Genomic DNA, 23,832 nt, shown 5'->3' with positions numbered 1-23,832 from the left:
CTGCCTTTTGAACCTTGTGTTGGCTATTCTGAAGTCAAGCACACGCAGTCATTGCATAGGATGGTATGTATCTTCAAAGACAGAACAACGTGTGAGGCCCTGGAACACACTCCTCGTGTGGAAGAAGCAGGGACAGGAGTGCTCCATGCTTACCTTGCCCTCCTGGATGGTGACCACGTCGGGGAGACCACCCACCACCCGGGCACGATCTGCAAGAATAAGCATTTCTGTTTAATCACTGAACATTGAGCATCAGCAATCATATTCACAAAACCACCCCAGGGGGAACTAACTTTCCAATTTAGTCTCCCTCTCCTTACAGTTACTTTATGCCAGCTTTTAACATGTAAAATTTAAAAATGACCCAGTGATGCTGAAATGTTAATCCTTCTTCATACACATATTTCATGAGTGCAGGAGCCTCTATCTGTGCCTAAAATATCAGCTTGAGATCTCTTTGTTGGACCAAGACCTGCTCTGTCATTTTCATGGCTATTTTCAGCCCTGGCCCTTCACAGCTCAGTGGGGCTCAGCTCGAGGAGGCAGAGCAGATCTCTGCAGACAGCCTCCAAGCTCAGTGTGGCCTCTTTTATGGGCTTCCCTATGATGAAAAAAGGTTGCATAATTAGAAGTGTTATGTCAGGGAGATCTGGAGGTTCAAGCAGACATGGGCTTTCTTTGAGGCTTTCCCTATACACCTTCCCTTTCTCGTTTCCTGGTAGTTCTTGGCAGGGCTGCTGTCTATGGCCATGAGTATTAAAGGCTCCAAGGTGAGGAGACAAAGTTCAGCCAAGGTGCTGAAATCCAGGGCTGACTCCCTAGCCAAGCCATGTATTCTGTGTGTGACTGCTCAGCCCCAGGGTAGGACGCCTTCTATTACTCACTCAAAATCCTCCTTTCTGACACCAATGCTGTGGCTGCCATGTCTCGTTTTTTAGGCCTGCTTCGTGAATGTGTAGCCCTTGATCCATATTTCTACAATTTCCTCCTCCATTAAGTCAGGCTGAAGCTTTAGCTGAGTGTTGACTGCATTCTCCCGCTGATTCCACTGCACCTGACACCACTTATAAGCCCAAGCCATCAGCTGGGTGGGTCCCTGTGCCACTGGCTGTGTGATATTAAGCAAGTCACATAACTGCGGACCTCAGTCTCCTCATCTACAGAATGGGGGGAGGGTTAGATTAGACATGTGCACAGCGTCCACGGGATTCCTCTGAGGGGGCCTGAGAGGAGGTCAAGATGGAGTATTGAGTCAAGGAGCTAATGAAGATAACTCCGCTTTTGCCCACTTTCTATAATGGGTCTGTGTGGAAGGTTTTGTGTGAATTCGGTGTTCTATGGCTTGTGGAAGTTTAAAAACATGGAGCTAGAAGAGCTCTAACATTTCTTCCAGCTCTAAACTGTGGTGGCCCAGAGATCTTAGGAAACTGTTCAGGAACTGGAGGGAAGGTTGGGCTCTTTGCCCACAAGAGAGTTCAAAACGGGCGTGGCTGTCAACTGCTGCTGCCTCAGGCATGGCTTTCCTTGTGTGTTCGAGTGGGAGGTGCCAACAAGAAAAACTCCCTTGTCCATGGACACTCCCCTCAGGCCCCTGCTGCTGCCGTCTGCCCTTTTCACCACCAGCAGCCACCTCACAAGCCAGGGCCTGAGCGGGAGGGAGAGGGAAAGAGCAGAAGGGGGAGGACAGCAGCACATGGCAAAGGTGAGAAGTTCCATTCCAAGTCGCCTGGAGCCACTGCGAGGCAGACAGATGACTTCACTTCCTACTCCTTCCCCCGCTCAGGCCCTTTCCACTCCAGCTCAGGACAACTCCAAGTTTTAACCCTCAACATTTTTCAAGTCATGCCTCCCCCACTGCTGAAGAACCAGAGTTATTATGACGAATCAGTCTGTGACTTGTGGAATGGCATGAGACTGAGTCCTTCTCGAAATCTCTATGTGTGAAGCAAACAGTTGGTAGAACTCATTTCTGGGGGGACTTGACAGTTTGGTGTGTGTTCACCGGGACTGTCCAGTGAAAGGAGAGGAAGGCCTTCCTGACTGGGGGTCGTTTCTCCCACGGGCCTCTCAGGAACATGGGGAGTGCTTGTGATTTACCTGCTGTGAATTTACAAAGATCCTCATTTCTTTTTTTTCTTTTTTTTTAATGTACCCAAATGTTTCTGATATGCTATGCCTGATGCACGTGATTAACAACCTATTTTATGAGTTGCAGCCCGGAGATTTTTTCCAAATCGCTGGCTCAAGTTAAGAGCTGGGTGACATTCTCATACTGTAACCTGAGACCTTCTTTTCATAGGCATCCTTACCCAAGAGACTAAATGAAAACATGTGTAGAACCCTACGATTTAAAAAAAAAAAGAAGAAAAAAAAAACCTACTTCCACTTTTTTTCCATGTGCAGTTAAAATAGAAAATAAAAGTTACATTTTGAAACTATGCCAGGAATAAACAAGAACGAGGTTTACTTACTTTTCTCGGCAATGGCTGCTTGTCTGCGGTTGAGAGAAACAAACAAACACACAAACAAAGAAGAACATGGCGTTAGTGCTATTTCAGAGCAGCTAACCTTGACTGTGTCTCATTGCCCCAGATACATTTTACTGTTCGACAAAGCAGGGGAAGCACTGGTCTCCCTGCACTTGTTTAAAGGAAAGACTCTCCCTGTGGGAGCAGCACGCAGGGTGCTCCAGAGAAATTAGTGCATGCACGGGGCCTTTGTGAGGGGGGAAAAAAAAAAAAAAAAAAAAAAAGACTTACTTTAATCTCTGGAATTCGGCAAAGGCTTCCTCATAATCTTTAAGGGGAAAAAAGAGAAGTTTAGAATTTGCTCAGCTAGAATGGACAGCACAGAGGGGCTGTTGAAAGTCACAACGTGAGGACCATGTGATCAGGGCAGATAAAACTAAGCTGACTCTGGATGAGACTGCACCTATGTGTTCACTGTACAACGTGATGGACATAAGCAAATACTTTCTAGGTAGAAAATATGGAACAGTGGATTTTAGGAGTTCTCAGTTCTGTGAGAGACCCTCAACTCTTCAAACGGGCAGGCCGAGAATTAGCTCCACCAAGGATAAAAAGGGAGTAAAGGTCTGTTTCAAATATAAGTCAGTTGTCTAATAAGCATCCTGAGCTTCAAAAAAGGCTTTTCTCTTATTAAATCATCCCACATGGCATGTCCTCCTTGCTAGACGGTTAAATGTTTCTATGTCCGGTGGTCTGGCCCACCTATTTGTATGAAAGAGCACAAGGGATTCCTGCAGCCACAGCGCGTGCCCATGCTTGCCTGAAACAATGCTTCTCTGCGTGCAGAGAAGAGATGAAAGGCAAGCCAGACAAGGAAAGGAGAGCTACAGAGTTCTAACATGACCTGTTTCCCTGAGACTGCAGGGTGAGCCACTTGGAAGATGTCAGGTGAAAAGGCAGCTTCATTTTGAAATCTCTCCCACCTTGACTTTATTTTTTTAAAAAATTTTATTGTTTAAAGTATTATATATAGTAGTACATATATCTTCTTTTTTCCCCCCCTTGACCTTCCCCCAGCCTCCCCTACCTCCTGTCACATGCCCTCACCTTTCCTTTAAAGAGCCTCTGTGGTCTAGGAATCATAACATTGTACATCCAGAAAATATTTATCTAACACTAGTCCACCCCCTTCCTTTTACAGATGGAGAAATGTGAGCATCAAGCCAGGCTTAAAGTCTCTGGAGGTAGACTAGTTAGGCTAAACCAGGCTGAGAGTTCAGTACTCTTTCTGCCCACGCCACCCTGAGGGAGAGTCAGGAACGGGCGAACCAATCTGCGTTGGGTGGCCGTGTCCTGCTGGAAGGCAACCCACAGCCTTTGGCTTAAGAGGGACTTGAGAGCAGGGTAGTTAACTAAGCCCTGATGGGCGAGGGAGTAAAAGAAAAAGAAAAAAAGTTTAAGTTTTAAATCTATCCACCTCTTATTTTCCTTTTTCTACTGTGTTTCGAAGTCTCCAATGGACTGCAGAAGAAATCCCCTGTCACTGCGGGGTGTGGCTTGGGCAGTGTGGCCCTGTGTGTAGTCCCAGGGGGCAGCCTCTCAATCCCTACAGAGACCCTTCAGCAATCGTGGGTGGGCGGGGCAAGGTTAAGAGACAGCACAAAACCACTCAAGGCAGGGTGGAAAGACTATTCTCTAAATTATGAATCTACCCTCTGAGGATTAAAACACTGAGAGCTATTACAAATTTAGCTGGCATTTTTTTTTTTTTTTTTTCAGAGAGGAAGGGAGGAGAGAAAGATAGAAACATCAATGATGAGAGAGAATCATTGATTGGCTGCCTCCTGCACACCCCAACTGGGGATTGAGCCTGCAACCCCGGCACGTGCCCTTGACTGGAATCGAACCCAGGACCCTTCAGTCTGCAGGTCGATGCTCTATCCACTGAGCCAAACCAGCCAGGGCTAGGTTGCATTTTAATATATGAGGAAGTGGAAGAAAAAGTCAGTCTCCAATCTTTTCTGGTAACTTCAAACAGACTATTTTATTTTTTTAAGGAAATAATAAATAAGATGAAGAATACAGTACTAGGAGAGAGAAATGGCACAGTGTTTTTAATTTTTTATTTATGACTGTATGTTTTAACTTCTTAAATTTTAATTAATGGCTACACATCACCTTTCATCTATGTTCTCAGGTGGAAGGTCTTTTTCCTCATCTCCTGTGACTTTCTTCTCTTACCTTGTCTCTCCAGAAGCCCCGCCCCCACCATCCTCTCAGCTGATGACCATAAGGATCCAACTTTTCCTGCTTCTTTCTGTCCTCAGTATTTGTCATTGCTTACTCACACTTACTTCCACCCTGCCCTGGATCTCCACCCTTCCATCCTTCTGAACTCTGATACATCAATTATTCCCTTCACTCACATCTTTAGTCCTTCCAACTCAGCGGATTTCTTGGACTCCATGAACATGATCACATTTCAATCCCATAACAACTATGCTTTTCCAGTGTTTGTCCTTGCTCAAGTGATCATAAATCAACCTGCCTTTCTTTTGTACGCATCTTGAAAGTGTAGTGCTAACTTTTCAATGATTCTCCACCCATTGAAATTCTTGACTTCTACCACTGTTGCTGAATTTAAACTGCTTTACTAAAATCTCCAATCATCTTTCAATAGGTAAATGTATTGACCACTTATCACCCTTCATTCTTTTTATTTATTTTATTTTTAAAATATATTTCTAATTGTCTTCAGAGAGAAAGGGAGAGGGAAGGAGAGTGAGAAATATCAGTGATGAGAAGAATCATCAATCGAGCCCAGAACCTAGGCATGTGCCCTTGACTGGAATCAAACTCGGTGGATAGAGCGTCTGCAGGCTGACGCTCTATCCACCGAGCCAAACCAGCTAGGGCTCACCTTTCATTCTTTTAAAAAAGCCCACTCCTATATAGTAAGTTTGAACCTGCAGAATATCCATTTACCTTGTCCAGAAAGATCCACTGTCTTCTGGTGTCCTGTTTTGCCATCAAAAAGCTCCATTACATATTTCCCTTGGTCGTTCGGAGTGGGCTCACTGATTTGCAGCCAGATCTGCTGCTCCCCAGTGACTCCGCTCTTAACTCTGTCTGTGTACCTAATGGCAGTCCCACTGTTCAAATCAAAGAAAACATCATTATTGTTTGCTTTCATCCAGAGCTGACCTTTACTTTCTTTATTGATGGTCTTACCATAAAGTTTTATAGGCTTTCAAATAATATGGGATCCACATGTGGTCTACAGCTTCAGAGCAATGATGGGCCCTGAGTCACTGAACTTGGATTTCAAGACCCAGGGTAAAGGGTGAGGGTGGGCGTCTGAGAGGCTCACATTTAACTCACAATAGCAGTCTGGGGCCCAAGCAGATTGCAACATTAATACTTCTCAGTGGTATTAATTATCTTTGTTTTTGCTTGCGCTTATTTGTAAGACTAAGGGAATCTTTAAAGTGAAAAGGCCAAGGTACATATTATGTTACTGCATAGTTCATGCAGATGCTCCATGAATATAAATCGGATTTTTACAAGCTAATAAAAAACAGACCTGAGGAGGTTCATCTGTGGCTGGCATCTATTGACATATGTTGTTAGAAAGCTATTTAAAACACAAGTAATTCTGCACTAGGCAGGCCAAGAGTGAATGAAAAGAAGAGCTGCTGCCAAAATGAATGAGGCACCTTCTCTGTGCCTGGATGTGAGTTTCACAGCGTCCTACAGTAGGTCAAGAGCAGACCCAAGCATTGTGTTCTTTGCAAGAGAATACAAGCAAATAGAACCCTTTGTTCTGTGATCTGAGGATCTAGAAATGTTGCTCTTATAGAGGAAGTAAGAGAAAGGTAGAGGTAGATGTACTCTCAAATATGTTAAAAGTAACTTCAAAAAATAAGGGGAAAAGGCACTAGAACTACCTAATTTTACTAACAAGTATGCATAGAAAAAAATTAAAGTATAATCCTGAAATGTTTATAACATGACTAGGAAAACTATGGATAATATCATATTATAAATACCTTCTAACTTATCATATGATATTGTAAATATATTTTCTTAAACAAACATGTGTTCTGCTTATCATTACAATAAGCAAAATAAACTTTAAAAAAACATAGAAAAATAAAAATCTCCATTAAAAAGTTTCTGTTTTCAAATAGTCAGCATTTTTCTTACACAATACATTCTATAAAAGATAGTAAAATTAAAATACCATAAAATGTAAGACAAAGGAACCCATCTGTATCCATAGACTTTGGCCTAAGCAATATATTTGTCTTAGAGAGCTAGAAAGACAGGCAGTTCTCTGCTTTGCTATAATAAATGTCTGAATTCTTTAATCTCTGGCTAACATGCATAACAGTACCTTAAACTTGTAAAGCACTTTATGGTTTATTAATAATTTCATTCTTTCGTTGGGCCCATCAGTGTTATGAGATAAAGAAGGTATTATTGAGTGATATTTAGAAAATTAAATAACTTGCTTAATATCAATGGAAAGAGAGGAGCAATGTCAAGACTAAAACCCATTTCAAGTATTTTTTTCATCATGTCACATATTTACATAAAGACAGTGAACACAATCCTTGACTCCTGAATCTTTCATAGGCAAGTGGATACAAAAAGATTTATTTAAATGACTAAACCAAGTGATGTAAGAAGTTTATACCTTGTTAGACTAATAGCAATTTGTTCAAAACTCATAGTTCTAAGTTTTTTGAACAAGTAATTCTTTTAGAGATGATGTAGAAAGCTTTTTGATTGATGACTCAATTACCTTATCTTCTCTTATTCTTCAGACTGATATATTAGAATGTCTTAGATGTCACAGAGGAATTTCCTGGAATTTGATCTATCTTAACTTATAATTTCCTACAATATATTCTGAAAGAAATTGGATAAAGGAATGAAACCCTAAGAATTCTACATTGGACTTTCACTTCTCGTTTTTTAAGAATTCAGGAAATTAATAATAAGACACTGTTCTACATAATAGGAAAGTCATTTTAAAGAAAACACAAATGATTGCTCTGTGGGACCCAGCTCAGGTTAAATGTTAACCTAGACTTCTTATGCAACTTGAACACAGGGCTAGTGCCACGATAGGGGGTCTCCGGAGCCAAGCTGCCTGAACTCAGCCCTCCATTCACCACTTTGCTTTGTGACCTTAAGCAAGTCACATCCCTCAGCCTGACCTTCCTCTTCACTGAAGTAAGAAGTATATCCTCCAAAAGTTGGCTATGTCACATGAACTCATACATCTAAATGGCTTGGAAGTACCAGGCATATTGTAACTACCCACTGAAGGGAAGATATGAACATTGTTATCTGTGTCCTCCGGGGGGTGCTGCAGTGACCTATTGCTCAGTAGGTGTCATCAGACTTTGGGATTGTCAGCTGCATCCTTAGTGTGGACTCAAGGCGGCTGTGCCCATCAGATTTCTCTGCCAGGATGCTGCTCTCTTTCAGCTCAGGGAATTTCAAAGAAGCACAGAGGTTAAGGGTAATATCCACAATATAAGTGGGAGAACTGGTTTGACTTAGAAACCTATTTTGGCTCTTGGAATCCCAGAGGTGAACCTGAATGGAACCCCTCTAGAACTCTACAAAGAAAGCCCGAGATTAGAACAGATCTTCAGGCTCAATTCAGTTCAAATACATTTTCCCAAAGTGATCTTGAGATCTTCAAAGCCTTTTGGGGGGGGGGGGGGGGAACAAGATACATGCTAAGGACCAAAGATGCCAGTTGCTACAAACAACAATAACAAAGCTGGGCACTTCTCAGATTAGGCTTCTTTGGTGAATTAGGCCACTAATTCATATAGTGGGGAATTTGGTGTCTCTTGGTACATGCTGCTTCAGTTTTGTTCCAGACCGTAGCATGGGTAGCTGTGTGTAGGAAGAAAGAAAGAATCTGCATCTGGCTCTCAGATGCTGAGGGAGTCCAAACACAACCATCTGGAGGTGGAGGTCACATTATAAAGATGTGCATGAATTATGACCCTTCTCAGATCACAAAGACATGCTCTTGGGCCTCACTGGCTTCGCCCTATATGTGTTGAGGCAAAGTGCTGACTCACGCAAAGGGAACGGTCTGGGTGCTCTGTCCTATACTCACCAAGGTCAGGCCTGAGAAATCAGACGACTCTTTAGCTGAGAGGACAGAGGATTACTGTTGTTTTTCCAACTTTTTTTTTTCTTCCCTTCAATGGAGAAAGAATTTCTACACAGCAATTAAGCTCCCATTACTTACTTGTGGGACCAGTTAACTTTCAGGTCATCTAGGTAGTAAGAAACAAGAGAGTACAGCCGGATGCCCTCAGCCGTGCTCTGGATTTTCAGGTCTGAAGCAGACAAAGCTGAAAGAAGAAAATAGCATATTTCATACACCTGTAAACCCAACCAGAAGAATAATGAAGCACTGTCATGGTGAGAATGTTTTAACTTACCTATTTTGTTACATACTTCAGTCATCAGTTCTTGAAAGGCTGTGGATGGAGATTCACAGACAAAGCTTTAGCACAGACATTCTCATTTTAAGATCAAATCTCGGAACTATCAGCATTGTGCTCTCAAAACTTATCTGTCTGGTGGAGGGTACTGGTCACAAGATAAATTTGTTGACCAATTGAAAATAAGTGGTCTTGGAGTAAATAATTCAATTTTTATCAAGTTGTAAAAGATCCTTGCTCTCATTTTGATATTTTCCCTTCTGATTCTCTATAACTTTCATCACATTTACATTCTAGAGAAAGAGCCACAATGAGTTTTCCAGGAAGTTTCTTGGCTTTAAGAATCTCTTCTTCTTGCCAAAACCGATTTGGCTCAGTGGTAGAGCGTCGGTCTGCGGACTGAAAGATCCCAGGTTCGATTCCGGTTAGGGGCATGTACATTGGTTGCGGGCACATCCCTGGTAGGGGGTGTGCAAGAGGCAGCTGGTCAATGTTTCTCTCTCATCAATGTTTCTAGCTCTCTCTCTCTCTCCCTTCCTCTCTGTAAAAAAATCAATAAAATATATATTTTTTAAAAAAGAATCTCTTTTTCTTAAGTCCCAGGAAGCCTTAGTTCCTATTAGAGAAAGTTTTCTTATCTATTTTATCAATTCATAATACATTAACCATCTATAATCTGATATTTTGCAGCCTAATAATACTTTTTGCCAGTAAACACATTTAGTCCTATCTCCACCAAGAGTTAGGAAGGTGAAATCAAAGTCAGACTTCTGCTGTTTGTTACCAATATTGTTAAAGATCTTGTTCAGGAACAAAATTGGAAGTTTGTGGGTCACATATAGGTCTTTGCTATCATGATGTATTATGTCCTTAGTAGTCTCTGAAAAGTGGAAATTGCTTTCATGTTTGGCTAATAATTGAGAGGCTTGGAGTTTCATATATAAATTTTTCTTGTCATCGTTTAAGGGTGGATTATTTTGCAACAGGCTTTTCACAGTTTTTGATTCTGTAACATTTTTTATAGGGTTGAAACAAAAATAATGATTTATATTGAAAATAAACCCCTGGTGGGTTGTGGACTATAAATTCTCTGAGGATCAAAAGTACACTTCTGATTTCGAGGGGAATTTAGAATGAAGGATTTTTCAATGTAACAGTAGTTCACTCTGCTGGAATTTCCATTAAAGCAAAATCCGTGGACAAAAAAATCAGTATGACTTTGATCACCTGCTCAGCCTCACTCATAATTCTGGTCACCCGTATATATAATAGAACACACAAAACAGACCCCAGCAGCTGCGGGACTGACCTTCATCCACAAGCTTCAACCTGCTCTTATCTTTTCCTCTGTCGTCTTTCAGAATAACTTCATAAATCCCAGCATCTTTCTTGGAAAACTAAGGGAGGGATACATATACCACATTGTAGCATATCACGGCCTCAGAGTTGGTATTTGCATTTTTAAAGCCCTCTTATTTATAGAACTGGCATCAAAACACACACTCAACAACATCTAACCATGTGAGCAACAAACAGTTTACAGATAAACCTATTCATTATAATTTGACCTAGCAGTGCTGATTTTTCATCTTCTATGGCTATAATTGATTTGAGACTTATAAGTCCATATCTTTTAGCCTGCCTTCATATTAAAGACTAATGATCACATATATGCTTTTTTAGACAAAAAAGAGATAGAAATCTACACTTGAATACTATTCTGATTGTACTTTTAGGAAACAAGTTATCATGAGGCTTAAGAGCAAATGAAGAAGGATCTACTTAACTCCCTGCCATTCACCCATCTATGGAAACAAGTAGCTCAGAGACGAAAATTGTAGTGTCCAGCTGATATTGGTTGGATATCACGCTTTACACTTATAGTCACCTACCTCTGTTATAAGCAGGGTACATATACCGTCCTTAAAGTCATGCTTTTCATCCACCGATATCTCCCTCTCATCTTTATACCACAAAATATGGGTCTCCTTCTTAATATTTGCCACCTAGAAGGAAAACCATAATTACACTTCTCATAATAAGAGAATGCAACTCTTATGAGTAGTTGTTAATGTGGCATCAGATAAAAGGAAAAGCACTAACCTTAGAGTTAGAAGATTCTAAAGGAATTAATTCAAAGCATTTAACTGATAAAAAGTTTAGAATAAAGTGAATTACAAATGGATAAACCTAAATTAGTAGCATCTTTATTTCCAGCAGTAAAACTTGACTTTAATAGTTCTAGTGGACAAGAAAAGAAAAAAACTAGATACATACTAACATACAGACTTAAATGAAAATAAAGATCTGAAAACTATAGGGAGACATATCCTATCAGATTAAAGTATAGTCTGTGTCACATGATAAAACAAATGGCTTATCAAAAGAACAGAACCAGTAAGCCCCCCCCCTCTCTCTCTATGTGTGTGTGTGTGTGTGTGTGTGTGTGTGTATTTAAAGATAAATGAAGCTTTGCAAATAAATGTGGAGGGGGATTATGTTTAAATTTTTAAAAATAAGATTACACATCTCCTTCATCTGTTTGTTTATAGTTGTATTTCCTCTTTGGGGAATTGTAAATACATTTGTCCAGTTATTCAGTTAATCATCTCACTATACACATATCTAATCATTATGTTGTTTACTTTAAACTTATAGCTTATATGTCAGTTATAACTCATTAAAAACAAGGATATTCAAGTTTTAAAATGTTAAAACATTTGGGTTAATAAAATAAGAACCAACATGGGTAACAACACAGTGAGACCAATACAAATGTTCTTTATGATCCTGTCAACTGGTTTCTGAATTATAGAAAGTGTGTTGCTAGGCAACACTGCTTAGAATAGAAACTACCCCTGATTGGCGAGCTGCATCCATCCCTCCCAGGCCTAGAAATGGACTCCATAGCTTTGGGATTCCTTGACTATACTGATTCTTGTAATTTGTGCATGTCCCTCATGGGGACCACGGAAACTCTGCTAGGGAGTTATTGTAAGGGGTATGGGCTCCTTGGGAAATGAAGTGTTTTAAAAGCTACAGTGTTTCCTATACCTGACCAAAGTGGATCTTATCTCCTTGCAACTGAGCTGGCACTTCTAATATGCACTCCTACAGGAGAGGAATGCCCTGTACCACCCTGCAGGCAACCTGGGGTTCTTATCCTATATTCTTATGAGTAGACGAGTTCCAAGTGGGGCCCATGATAGTCCAGGAGTTTGAATGTTTGGCTACACATACTGCATTAACTATAATGAATATGTAATTGCCAAGAGTACGTAAATTGCTGTAATAATGAAACAAAGAACTATGAAAGGACAGAGGAAGGTTCATTCTACCTAGACTGAGAAGGGCAAGGCTTTATGGAAGAGATGACTGACATGGGCCTTGAGAAAACATTTTATCAGAGAAACTGAAAGAAGAAAGCCATTCCAGACATTGTAACAGCATCAATACAGTATTATGAATATTCAGGACCTCTTTCTAGGCTCCCTTGATTGTCCAGAATCTGGGTAACGGGCTAATTCTCCTGAGGAAAGCCATCAGATGGAACCCTAGAGCTCACCTCCCAGAAGTGTACCTGCAATAGGTAGCACACAAAGGAGGAAGATGCACATGTGGGCCTCTTTGGTTTATGGGGTAGGCAGCGTGCAGGAGAAAGTCAGTAGGGGGCAATATGGAAGTGGACAGTTAGGAGGAGAAAGAGGTAGTGAGGATTTTAGCTGCTACCTGAGAAATTGTTTTTAAGCTTTGTCATTTCCTGAGAGGATAAAACCTAGAATTTATTTTTCTTATACATTTCTGGTAGACTGCTGTTTCTTTGAATTTCATCAGACCTACAAGAGACTGGGGCACTTGGGTTCTGGCTTTTATAATGACAACTACATGCCAAATGCCAAAGCTTCACTTCTACTTTGGAGTACCTTTTAACCATCACAACCTTCACACTTCAACCTCATCCCTCAGAGTTCCTTATCCAAAACTTGACTCACTCAGCTGAATACCACCATATGCTAAGGTACAAAATAATTCAGAATGCAGTGTGAATTATTTCTTCTAAATCTTTCCAAAGGCCTAACTAAACAATTGGTTCTGGGCTGCAAACACTTTACCTCTCTTCATGGTAGCATGGTGGTCTCAAAACCAGTAGCAGAGCTGGCCAATACACAAAAGTATTATTGTACTAGTCACACAATTTAAATAGGAAATTGCTAAATTTTCATGAAAAGCAGTGTAGCTGGAATGATTCTGGAATAGATCTACCACTTAAAATACAGATTTGACCTAAAATGAAGACAATGTGAGATTCTTCTGAGATTAATAATTCAAAAATAAAGGGGGTGGTGGTGGTGTTGAACAGGTGGAACACAGAGGCTTTTGAGAGCAGTCAAAATACTCTGTATGATACTACAATGTTTGGCATATGTCATTTATACAGTTGTTCATGTCCACAGAATGTACAACATCAAGAGTGAAGCCCAATGTAAACTACAGACTGTGGGTGATAATGATGTGACCCGTGTGCAGGCTCTTTAATTGTAACACATGAACCACTCTGGTTGGGGATATTGTCAATGAAGGAAGCTGTGCATGTGTGGGGACAGGGGGATTATGGGAAATCTCTGTATGTTCCCTTCAATTTACAGTGAACTTAAAGCTTCTCTGAAAAGTCTTACTTAGGAAAACACACAGAATAATCTGTCCTTATTGACTAGGGTGTGGGTAATGAATAAGAATGATCATGTTGCCTTCCCATATTTTTATATTGTTTTATTTTAAATTTTTCCTACAAATTGTAATTTCTTACAATTGCAGTAACATTCAACAGTAAGGATGTGTTGCTTATCATGGAGGAGTTGAAAAGTTGATCTTCCTCTTCTCACATTTTATTTTATCTTTGTTTCCCTTGTCTCAAATGTTAAAAATTTATCTATTTCTTACCTTACACTTCAATAGTACATTACATTCGCCAGTCACTTCCCAGCTCAAATACTCAGCAAAATGTGGACCTAGAAAATATTAATAATATCAGTGATCTCTCTATTAGTCATGAAAGCAAAATCAAAGCTCATTCTTTTTTATTTTATTTTAAATCTTCACCCAACGATGTATTTATTTATTTATTTATTTGTTTATTTATTTATTTAGAGTAGGGGTGTCAAACTCAATCAGAGAAGGGGCCAAAATCTAAAATCCAGCCTAAATCGCGGGCCGAATGGTTTACTGAACAGTCATAAACTGTCATTGTGATGGAAACGCAGCGGAGTGCAGTGATGACAGCGCGGTGCGGGCCACATTGCAAGGCCTGGCGGGACGGATTTGGCCCGCGGGCCTTGTGTTTGACACATGTGATTTAGAGAGACAGGAAGGAAAGCAGAGAGAGAAACCTGAATGTGTGAGAGAAACATTAATTAGTTGCCTCCTGTACTCACCTGACCAGGATCATAACCACAACACAGGCATTTGCCCTGACCAGGAATTGAACCTGCAACCTTTTGATGCTCCCAACCATCAAAGCTCATTCTTAAATTCTAATGTGATTTATACTTAAAGTGAATTTTTTTTAAATCAAGATTTAGTTTTTAAATATTTTAAGTGATAAAATTTTCAATCATTTTTTCTTGTAGCCTTATTAACATAAGTAGTAACATTCATTTTAATTTGTTGTATGAATAATCTTGGAATATTTTGTTCAAGAAACTGAAGCTATTTCTTGACTCACTGACTGTTTTTACCTTGTTTCCTGATCCATTCTTGTCTCTGGAATTCAGCTTCTTTCTGGAGATTTTTATAAACTAAAAATTGAAAAACAAGAAAGTAAGAAACTAAGTGGAGTGGTATAAATGAGCATGACAGTCACTGTGATAAGTGATTTATGTTCATTATTATAACATTCATACATCATGGACACTTGACTCATCTTCAGTCTTCATAGATAACAAAATAGGCTTGGAAAGGTTAAGCAATTTGTTCAAGGTCATGAAGCGAGGAAATAGTGAAATAGTACTGAATATTGGAAGTGAAGAGAGCAGGCCACCCTTCCATTGCTTTGTTAAATGCCACATTTTAAATCTTGATGGTTCCCACAGTGGTTTATAGTAGCTGATATACAATCTGATGTATGATTAATAATGAGGTATGCTCTACTTTTGCATATTTTTCTTCTTAATTTAAGTAATTTAAGGTAAACACACATCATAAGATAGTATCACAGTTTGTTTCTGAGACACATACACAATCTTGATTGTATTGCAATGTCCTTCACTTTACTACTTTTAGTAGTAAATATTTGTTTATAGAAGAGATAATTTATATACTGCCGGAAACCGATCATTGTCTCACTAATAGAAAGATGTAAAAGGCTGGTCAACCTTGAAGCTCTGAAAAGTCAGAGCCAACCACTCCCTATCTATAATTGAGACAATGGTAACTGAGGCAACTTCCCCATCTTGTAATCATGTAAATCCTTACTGATATAATAATTCACTTATTACCTAAGGGCTATGAGTGTATCTCAAACCTGCTTAAGGGTAACAGGTGTATCCCATAGTCTCAATAAAAGGGATAGCAAGACCAGAGCCTAGTGGCAGTCCTCCCACTAGAGGTGGTCTCCCGCCTGGCCCCCCATATCACCAAATAAAATTTCTTCTAGTCTCTTTAGTTTGCATGTGGCCCTTCTCCAGAACTGGAACTCTGAACCACGTGGGACGTGAAAGGGGTTCCCATAATATATAGTTCTGCCTGTAGGTCAGGGATAAATTTGGTATCCTTTTAAATTAACTTTCACTTACATGTAATGAAATACTATGGAAAGTATTAGCTGAGAATTGTATTTCAAGCAAGGGAATTCAAACAAGAACAATTCCTACTATCTTCCACAGAACCACTTTTGTGCCATTTTCATTAAAGGGTGCAGCAAAGTCTTCCAGTTAATACTTAACATTTCACAGAAGTCTTACCATCTCCAATGAGGACAAGAGTAGAATGGCCAGTTGCTCTTCCATCTTGAAGCTGGAAAGTATATGTTCCCTCATCCTCATCCAGGAGCTTGTCCATGAACATTTCAATTATACCAGTGTTTCGGTCAAAATGCATCTTATATTTCTTAAATGTGAAAAGGAAAAAAGAGAAATCAATGAGGTAGATATGATGACAATAAGCCTGATAAAAGAAATACAAACTCCAAAGAATCATAATTTTAATAAAATTTCTTGTTAACACTTTTTTTAGATGAGCACATTTTCAAAATTTTGTGCCCAGGAAGGATAAAATATTATGTGGAATATATATGACCATAACCAGAAATGATTACTAAAAGACTGAAATTTAATTTTTAAATATAAATAGAGTTTTGTTATCCCAAGCCACAAAATGTTATCCAAAAGTTGTTTTTAGCTAATCCCTTCACCTTCTGTCATAAAAAACATATATGCATAACCCATGGTCACAGACAACAGTGTGGTGTTGGCCAGAGGGAAGGGGGAGTGGAGGGGGGTGGGGGGAATGGGAACATTCACAAGTGTCAACAATAAAAATGAAGAATGATTAATTAATTAATTAAAAAGTCCAACATCTTCTCCAAATATAATTATCCTCTGTTAATTATAGAGACATCTAATAAATCATATGAATAAAAAAAGTTGTTCTTAGATTTCCATTTACATTCCAGATTGCCTTTGTTTTAATTATCAGAATAATGCAAAATTAATTATAGGTAGTATGAGGGAACTGTTTGTCTCATTATTGCTATATCCCTACTATCTAGCACATGCATGGTATGTAGCAGGCAATGAATAAGAATGTGCTAAATTAATATGAGGAAAAAAAATGCTTCCAAAGCATTTGAAGTCCATTTTCTCCTAATGAAATTACCCTGTTAGACTATGCTTATTTTATCCTGTTGCTTGGGCAGCTATTTTTTCCAGTATAAAGGTAAATCTTAGCTCTCAGACATACCAGTACAAGTTCCATGATGAATCTGAATTGATGTGTTTTTCTATAAAGTGCTACAGAATGAAGACTCAGGTCTGGGATCAACTCTGTGGTGCAATTCAGGTCCTGGAGCCTCCCCCGAGGAAGCCATTCTCCAACTGAGACCACTTTTTTTGCTTAGCTTTTGTCTCCCTTGTTTCTCTTACTCTCTACTCTTCTTGAAAGAGAAACACTACTGCAGAATCTCCTTCTAGAAAACCTGACCTAAGGTATTTTCCACCCAATAAAACAGTATGATTACAGCCTATTGCAATGACAATAAACTGTGTGTGCATGCAGCAACATGTAAGCATGTGAGCACATGACAGGGAGTGGGTCTCTGCACACATGTGCACAATTGTTCCCTCATTGGCTCTGGTGACATAGAGTGATGTCAACAAATTTTTTCATTCCTTTCCACTGGCCAGGTGGTGATCGCAGCAGTTTACGAGAACATTTGAAAACAGGGCGGAGATGGGCCATAGCGGACCCATATCTACACATAATTACTGTATGAGTTGAAAAGGAATAAAATGCATACCCATCTACTCATAATGTCACTCATTCTTTCCCTCCCTAATGACCCCTCAAATCTTTCACAAACCTATCTTAATCAAAGGAGAATAGGTTGATAATAGTGGCCACAAACCATATCTCTCCCCTGTCTTTTCAGTCTCCCATTTATACCACGGTAACATAGATGAGAGCCAGGGGCCCTAAACCCACGTCCTTCAGTCCCACCAGGCACTGGCCAGGTCCTGGCTCTACTGATGTCTGGAGAGGATGAAGAAAGCACAAATGTTGTCATTCTTTCTATGGAAACTATGCTTACGTTAAAAGCGAATTAATAGATATACACAATCGCCTATATAAATAAGATACGAATGAGCATATACACACAGATGTATAGGAAAAGATAAAAAAATACATACCAATATGTACATAAAAAAGTTGCAAAAATTTGTGTCTTGCTCTTTCTAAGTCTTTAAAGTTTTTTACAATAAGGATGTATTACCTTTTTAACCAGAAAAGCAATAAATATATTTTACTGCAGTTTTTTGTTTTTGTTTTTTTTCTGAGCCATTGGAACAATAGAGGCCATTTCCTCCACATAAAGAACCAAATCCCTGCTGGGGGTTCTGATGTGAGCATGTGAGTTCAGATCAGGGTGCTGGCTCCTCTGCCGAGAAGCTCTATTTCATGGGTGATTAAACTTCCTGATTTGCTGGGAATGGTTTTGTTTTATGACTCTCGTCCTGGGAAAAATTACCAGTACCCTCTTTCATTCTCAAAAGTGCTCCAGTTTGGATAGTATGAGACAATCAATTTATGTTTTATCTCTGCATTTTTAGAGAAAATTTAGATTCCCCACCCCACACCGAGTGGTTTTCATAACAACTTACCTGCATTCTCATAGGCTCCCCCAGCACATTCTATAATAGTATGCTTAGAAATCTGGAAGTGGAAAACCTACCGGCCCTTCAAAAACTTCCTTTTCATTAAATACGTAGTTGACTTTGGCATTGCCAGACAGCTTCTCAGCCTGCATCCAAAACCGGACCTGACCTTTCTCCAAAATTTCAACTGCCAAATCTGATTTAACTGCGACCGCTATGACAAATAGAAATAACAATTATGTCGGTAACCAATTTTATTGACACAGATTTTTCCAACAGGTGAAAAAATACTCCATGGCAATGGCAATGGAGCGTCTTGCTTCTTGAAAGGCCTGGCGGCAGTGCGGGCGTTGGAGGGAAAGCCCGGCACAGAAGGATGGAAGACCTGGGTTCTAATTCTGACGGTCACTCTGGGCAAGTCGTCTGCCTCCTGTGAGTCGCAGATGTCTCCACGGTAAAAATGCAGAGGGTGAACTTGCACCCTGAGGTCCTTCAGTTAACCTTTGTGACTTTCTTCTGTGGCTTTGACAAAGTGCAATGAAAAGAGTCTTGGGCTGGCCCCAGGAGAGCTGGAGCCCACTCCAACGTCAGCTACTAACAAGCTGTGAGGTTAGGCAGGCCATTTTGCATATCTGGGCCTCATTCAACTCATTTATAAATGAATGAAATTGAGCTGAAAGTCCTAATTAGCCAAGATATTCTCCTTTTCCCCCATCTCAGAGTTACTTCAAAATATTTGGAAAGGACTTCAGTTTGATTTTTTTTCAACAATTTATCTCCCTCTGGAGGTTCTTAAAAATGTTTTTAAAAATAAAATTTAAAAAGAATTAATTTTAATTATATATATTAAATTACATATATAGATGAACTAGCTTGTCATTTAAACCATATCTACCCCCATGCAATACCAGTTCATTTAAGTTCTCAAACCAAGCAAAAAATTTTCAGCGGCAAATAGTGAGTCACTATTGAGAAGCTACATTAAAATAGCACATGGATTACTTCACAAAGAAGTGAAAGAACCACGTATCTCTGATTTATATCTGTACCACTTAAGCCATTTGAGTCTGGGTGAAATTTTAAAAGTTGGCTGACAGCTCTTAAAACTAGTTTCTAAATTTCCTGTAAAGTGAAGGTTTTCTCTAAAAGCCTCCTTCAGCCAATCGTTCTGTACCAGAGGTGGCTCCAGGGCATACTTTGTGGAAAAGCATGGTTGTTTCTCAAAGTTTAGTAGTCCTTCTACTTCCTTTAGGAGAAATCATCACCCTTAGACCTATCTCAGAATTTTATGTAGCACTGCTACATTTTCAATTATAAGCTTCTTAAACTTGCATCAAATGTATATTAATGTTTATTTGATTTTATCTTAAAACCACCCTTTCCAAGCTTTAAGGGATACCTTCCATTTGCACTTCTATATTCACTATAAAATTTGGTTGTTCCAACACAAAGCTAAAAGGAGGCTCAGACCAAACCTCTACCTTCCATACAATTTTAAAATATATGTAATTGTTAAGACACCATTCATGGTATTATGTTTCCAGTTGTTTTTAAAAATATATATTTTATTGATTTTTTACAGAGAGGAAGGGAGAGGGATAGAAAATTAGAAACATCGATGAGAGAGGAACATCGATCAGCTGCCTCCTGCACACCCGTCACTAGGGATGTGCCCACAACCAAGGTACATGCTCATGACCGGATTCGAACCCAGGACCTTTGAGTCCGCAGGCCAATGCTCTATCCACTGAGCCAAACCGGTTTTGGCTTATGTTTCCAGTTTTATGGTGACTAAGCATACAGAAGAGAAATGGTTCTCCCTTGGAATTCAAAAGTCTGCATCATCAATCATTCCTTAGGGATGAAAGAGATACCCGGAAATTGATTTAAAAAATCACAGTCTCATTTTGAGAATTTCAGAAAAGCTATACAGCCTCTCCCTAGAAAAATACACATATACAAACACAAAGTTTTGTCTATAATCTGGGGTTATAGTATAGTTTCCTGGGTTCTGAAACTCCCATAGCAGTGAATGAAATATAGTCTAGTGATTAATGAGTTAAAAAAATAGTGATGTAAAAGAGTGAGTATATGAAATACCTTTCTATTTGTTTTCTCAAACACTAGGGTGTAACTTTCTGGATAAGTACCTACTTTGGTCAACAGGTACCTATGACAAGAGACCTTATCAGGCCAGTGGAACTTTCCGAGTGTCATTTCAGACTTCTTTCTCTTCTTTTAGGTGTCAAATGTGAAATTTAATCTTTTCTGTGGAAAATGTTTTATTGAAAGGTTTGTAGTTAGTCCAGAGAAATTCTTTTTCTGACCAAGTCATATTTTTCAGGAGTTTAAAATGATAGGCAGGTAAGATCTGTACTTAGAGGTATGATTCTTCTATTAAGTGCCAACATTAAATTTGCTTAGGATATTAACTTGCCTAAAAGACACAGGAATTAATGTATCCAAAAATTCTAAAATGTGTAGGCAAAAAGAGAACCTAATTACACAGCTGTTATGCCTATGTAATCTGCCACTTCTCTATGAAACAGAGCATGAAATATAGTTCCTATGCTAGTATTCTCTTCAGCTCTTGAGAACGAAGAGAAGAGCAGCACTTCTATAAAGTGCATCTGTAATTACCAATGTATGTTCCATTATTTGTTCTCAAGAGCCTCTTCTCTTACTCCTGTCAGAGCTGTTATCTGCCCTATTCCAGAAGTCGCCACCTAGTAGGATTGCTAAACTCTGTGAAAGTATTGTGGACACTTACTTGGGAACTTGTGCTCTTGGCTGAGAACAAGTAAACGTTTCAACTCTGTAGGGAGAAAAGAGAACAATTAAACCTTAAGTTACTAAACCAAACATCACTTGATGATTGAGAATCATTGAGAACTCAAAGTAGGTTGGAATATGTACACAGATGATAATCTAATTTAAAAAGGTAAAAACACAAAAAACAAAAAACAAAACAAACAAAGTAGTTTGGACTTGTGAATGAACTGGCTTTAACCTTACCTTCCTCATCTATCAAGTAGCTTGCTGCTATTCCGTCAGTGTCTGTTACATCACAGGAGTAAATGCCCAAGTCTTCCATCCCCAGTTCTTTGAAGGTCAGTTTTGTCCTTAAGAACAGAATATTTTTGTAAGAAAGGAATCCATGCGGCATCCAGGGACTTGCTCCTGCATTGTTTCCAGGTATTTGCACCTGCTACTCCCTTCCTTTGGTGCATGGGCTGACACTCTAACCACTTAGCAACACCAGCCAGGGCAAGGTTTGTTATTTTTTAAAGTTTATACTGATTATTACCTTTAAAAAATATATATTTTTTATTGTTGTTGTTTTTTGTTTGTTTGTTTGTTTTTGCAGAGAGGAAGGGAGAGGGATAGAGAGTTAGAAACATTGATGAGAGAGGAACATCGATCAGCTGCCTCCTGCACACCCCCCACTGGGGATGTGCCCGCAACTAAGGTACATGCCCTCGACCGGATTTGAACCTGGGACCTTTCAGTCCACAGGCCGACGCTCTATCCACTGACCGGTTTTGGCTGATTATTACTTTTTATATTACATGCCAGATATAAAATATTTGTGATTCATCACTTAATACTATTTGAAATGGAAAGCAAAGAGCCTACTTCAGCCTCTTATTATGAAAAGGAAACCCATGATTATAACTGAAACAGTCCGTACTTGTTGCCTTTGCTTTCAACTTCTAAACGTGTCGAGTCCTCGGTGGCTACATAATCTTTGGACCAGATAAACTCAGAATTTGGAGACATCTGATCACATTCAAAGATCAAGGAAATTATTCCATCATCATTCACACTTACAACAAGCTCTTTGGTTCCTAGAAGAAAAAGAAAAAGAAAAAAGAGGCACTGATACTTTCTGGTAAAAATCAACCAAGAATTCCTTGATATATCCTTGGCATATCCAACTCATCATCAGTAAAGGATAGATAAGAGATAAGAAAACCAAAGAGAAATTGAAGGGGAGAAATTGGAGGTGCTAAGAATTGTCTATAGTCAACTATTCAAATTTTGTAGACCATTTAAAAATGGAGAAATATATGAAAACTTGTTCTGCTGATCAGGCAACCATAACTCAATCTAAAAATGCCCTTCTGGATGGAAACAACAGCAACCTAGAAATGACTGTTATAAAATTGTATGGAAATTTAAATGGAAACAAATTTTAAGAGAGCCATATGTTTCAAGATTGGCATTTAGAATTTAAAAGAAAACAATTCTGTTCATGTTTTGAGTTCTTTTATTTTTTTAAAGTTATACTAAACTGCACCTGTATGTAATATAGCAATTCAAAGAGAGTTTGTACAGCATATAAAGTGTTTAGATCTACATCTAGATTCAGTTTGAAAAGTAAAATGCTCCTTTTAAATTGACATGCATTCAATTACCAATCTAAACTTGATGTATTTCCATGTATCAAGAAAAATATATTATATTTATTCTCAAAAGATGCAACTTCATTTTTTAAAAGCACAAACTTTTTTCCAATAGATACTTCCCAAGGGATGGAAGGGTTTCTCTTTATACTGTATCATAAGATAACCGCACTGTCAGGGGGGAAAATTGCAAAATGTCATTGAGGGGAAGGCCAAAAAAATATGAGTTCCCAAATAGTAAGCAGTGACATGAGGCCAATAAGCCTGGCAGTTGATCTAATAACACACTGTCCGTGTTGATGGCAGTGTGTGCTTCAATTATAAATGTCTAAAAAGTGATTTTTAACAGATGGGAAGCTTAGGGAAGACTAGTTCTAGGAGATTTTAAAAATTACTTAAAAAAAAACTGGGTTATTTTTATATTTGGTCATATGGGTAAAAGGAAATAATGATCAATTAAAGAATTATTTCCCTTTTAAAAAACATATTTTATTGATTTTTTTTTTTTTTTACAGGGAAGAAGAGAGAAAGATAGAGACTTAGAAACATCGATGAGAGATAAACATTGACCAACTGCCACCTGCACATCCCCTACTGGGATGTGCCCACAATCAAGGTACATGCCCTTGACCAGAAATGAACCTGGGACCTTTCAGTCCACAGGCCAACACTCTATCCACTAAGCCAAACTGGTTAGGGCAAAGAATTATTTCCTACGTGAAAAACCTACCATGTATTACTTTTAAGGGGCTGTGTCTACTCCATTGGACAGTGCAGACCATGTGTTACTTCTATTCCCAATAACACACAAATAACTCCTATTCCTAGTAATAACTTCTATTCCTAATAACACCCTTACAAACCACTGTTGTACAATATATCAAATAATGAACAGGTACTGTACTTAAAACTTAAGAAAAGACTAACACCGAAGTATGTTGAGGTTTAGGCAGTTATAATAAACAGTTAACATGACTGAGTCACAGAGAGAATGTAAATCAGAAACATTCTGTATATTTGTATTGTTTTGAAGAGGGAAAGAAAGCAATGGAAGTTATCTAAACCTTTCTTGCTATGTGTATAAAGCCCATTATAAGGCACCGCAATC

At 39.0% G+C, this 23,832-nt stretch overlaps 1 protein-coding gene across 2 annotated transcripts in view; it reads right to left on the bottom strand.

Annotated features, from left to right (window-relative positions):
- MYOM1 (myomesin 1) overlaps nucleotides 1–23,832 on the bottom strand; it is a 109,276-nt gene that overhangs the window by 3,435 nt on the left and 82,009 nt on the right. For both annotated transcript variants that reach the window (XM_036418951.2, XM_036418952.2), the window contains 15 exons: nucleotides 22,010–22,166; nucleotides 21,334–21,440; nucleotides 21,089–21,133; nucleotides 18,396–18,532; nucleotides 15,910–16,054; nucleotides 14,686–14,745; nucleotides 13,892–13,959; nucleotides 10,843–10,956; nucleotides 10,260–10,347; nucleotides 8,948–8,986; nucleotides 8,752–8,857; nucleotides 5,454–5,620; nucleotides 2,760–2,796; nucleotides 2,472–2,494; nucleotides 154–209 (listed from right to left, as the gene is read on the bottom strand). In XM_036418951.2, coding sequence (XP_036274844.1) covers nucleotides 154–209; nucleotides 2,472–2,494; nucleotides 2,760–2,796; nucleotides 5,454–5,620; nucleotides 8,752–8,857; nucleotides 8,948–8,986; nucleotides 10,260–10,347; nucleotides 10,843–10,956; nucleotides 13,892–13,959; nucleotides 14,686–14,745; nucleotides 15,910–16,054; nucleotides 18,396–18,532; nucleotides 21,089–21,133; nucleotides 21,334–21,440; nucleotides 22,010–22,166 — 1,349 coding nt within the window. The remainder of the gene's footprint in view (nucleotides 1–153; nucleotides 210–2,471; nucleotides 2,495–2,759; nucleotides 2,797–5,453; nucleotides 5,621–8,751; nucleotides 8,858–8,947; nucleotides 8,987–10,259; nucleotides 10,348–10,842; nucleotides 10,957–13,891; nucleotides 13,960–14,685; nucleotides 14,746–15,909; nucleotides 16,055–18,395; nucleotides 18,533–21,088; nucleotides 21,134–21,333; nucleotides 21,441–22,009; nucleotides 22,167–23,832) is intronic.

This window comes from Pipistrellus kuhlii, unplaced genomic scaffold (genome assembly GCF_014108245.1).
Source record: "Pipistrellus kuhlii isolate mPipKuh1 unplaced genomic scaffold, mPipKuh1.p scaffold_m20_p_6, whole genome shotgun sequence".
NCBI lineage: Eukaryota > Metazoa > Chordata > Mammalia > Chiroptera > Vespertilionidae > Pipistrellus > Pipistrellus kuhlii.
This window is presented reverse-complemented; position numbering and strand designations above follow the sequence as displayed.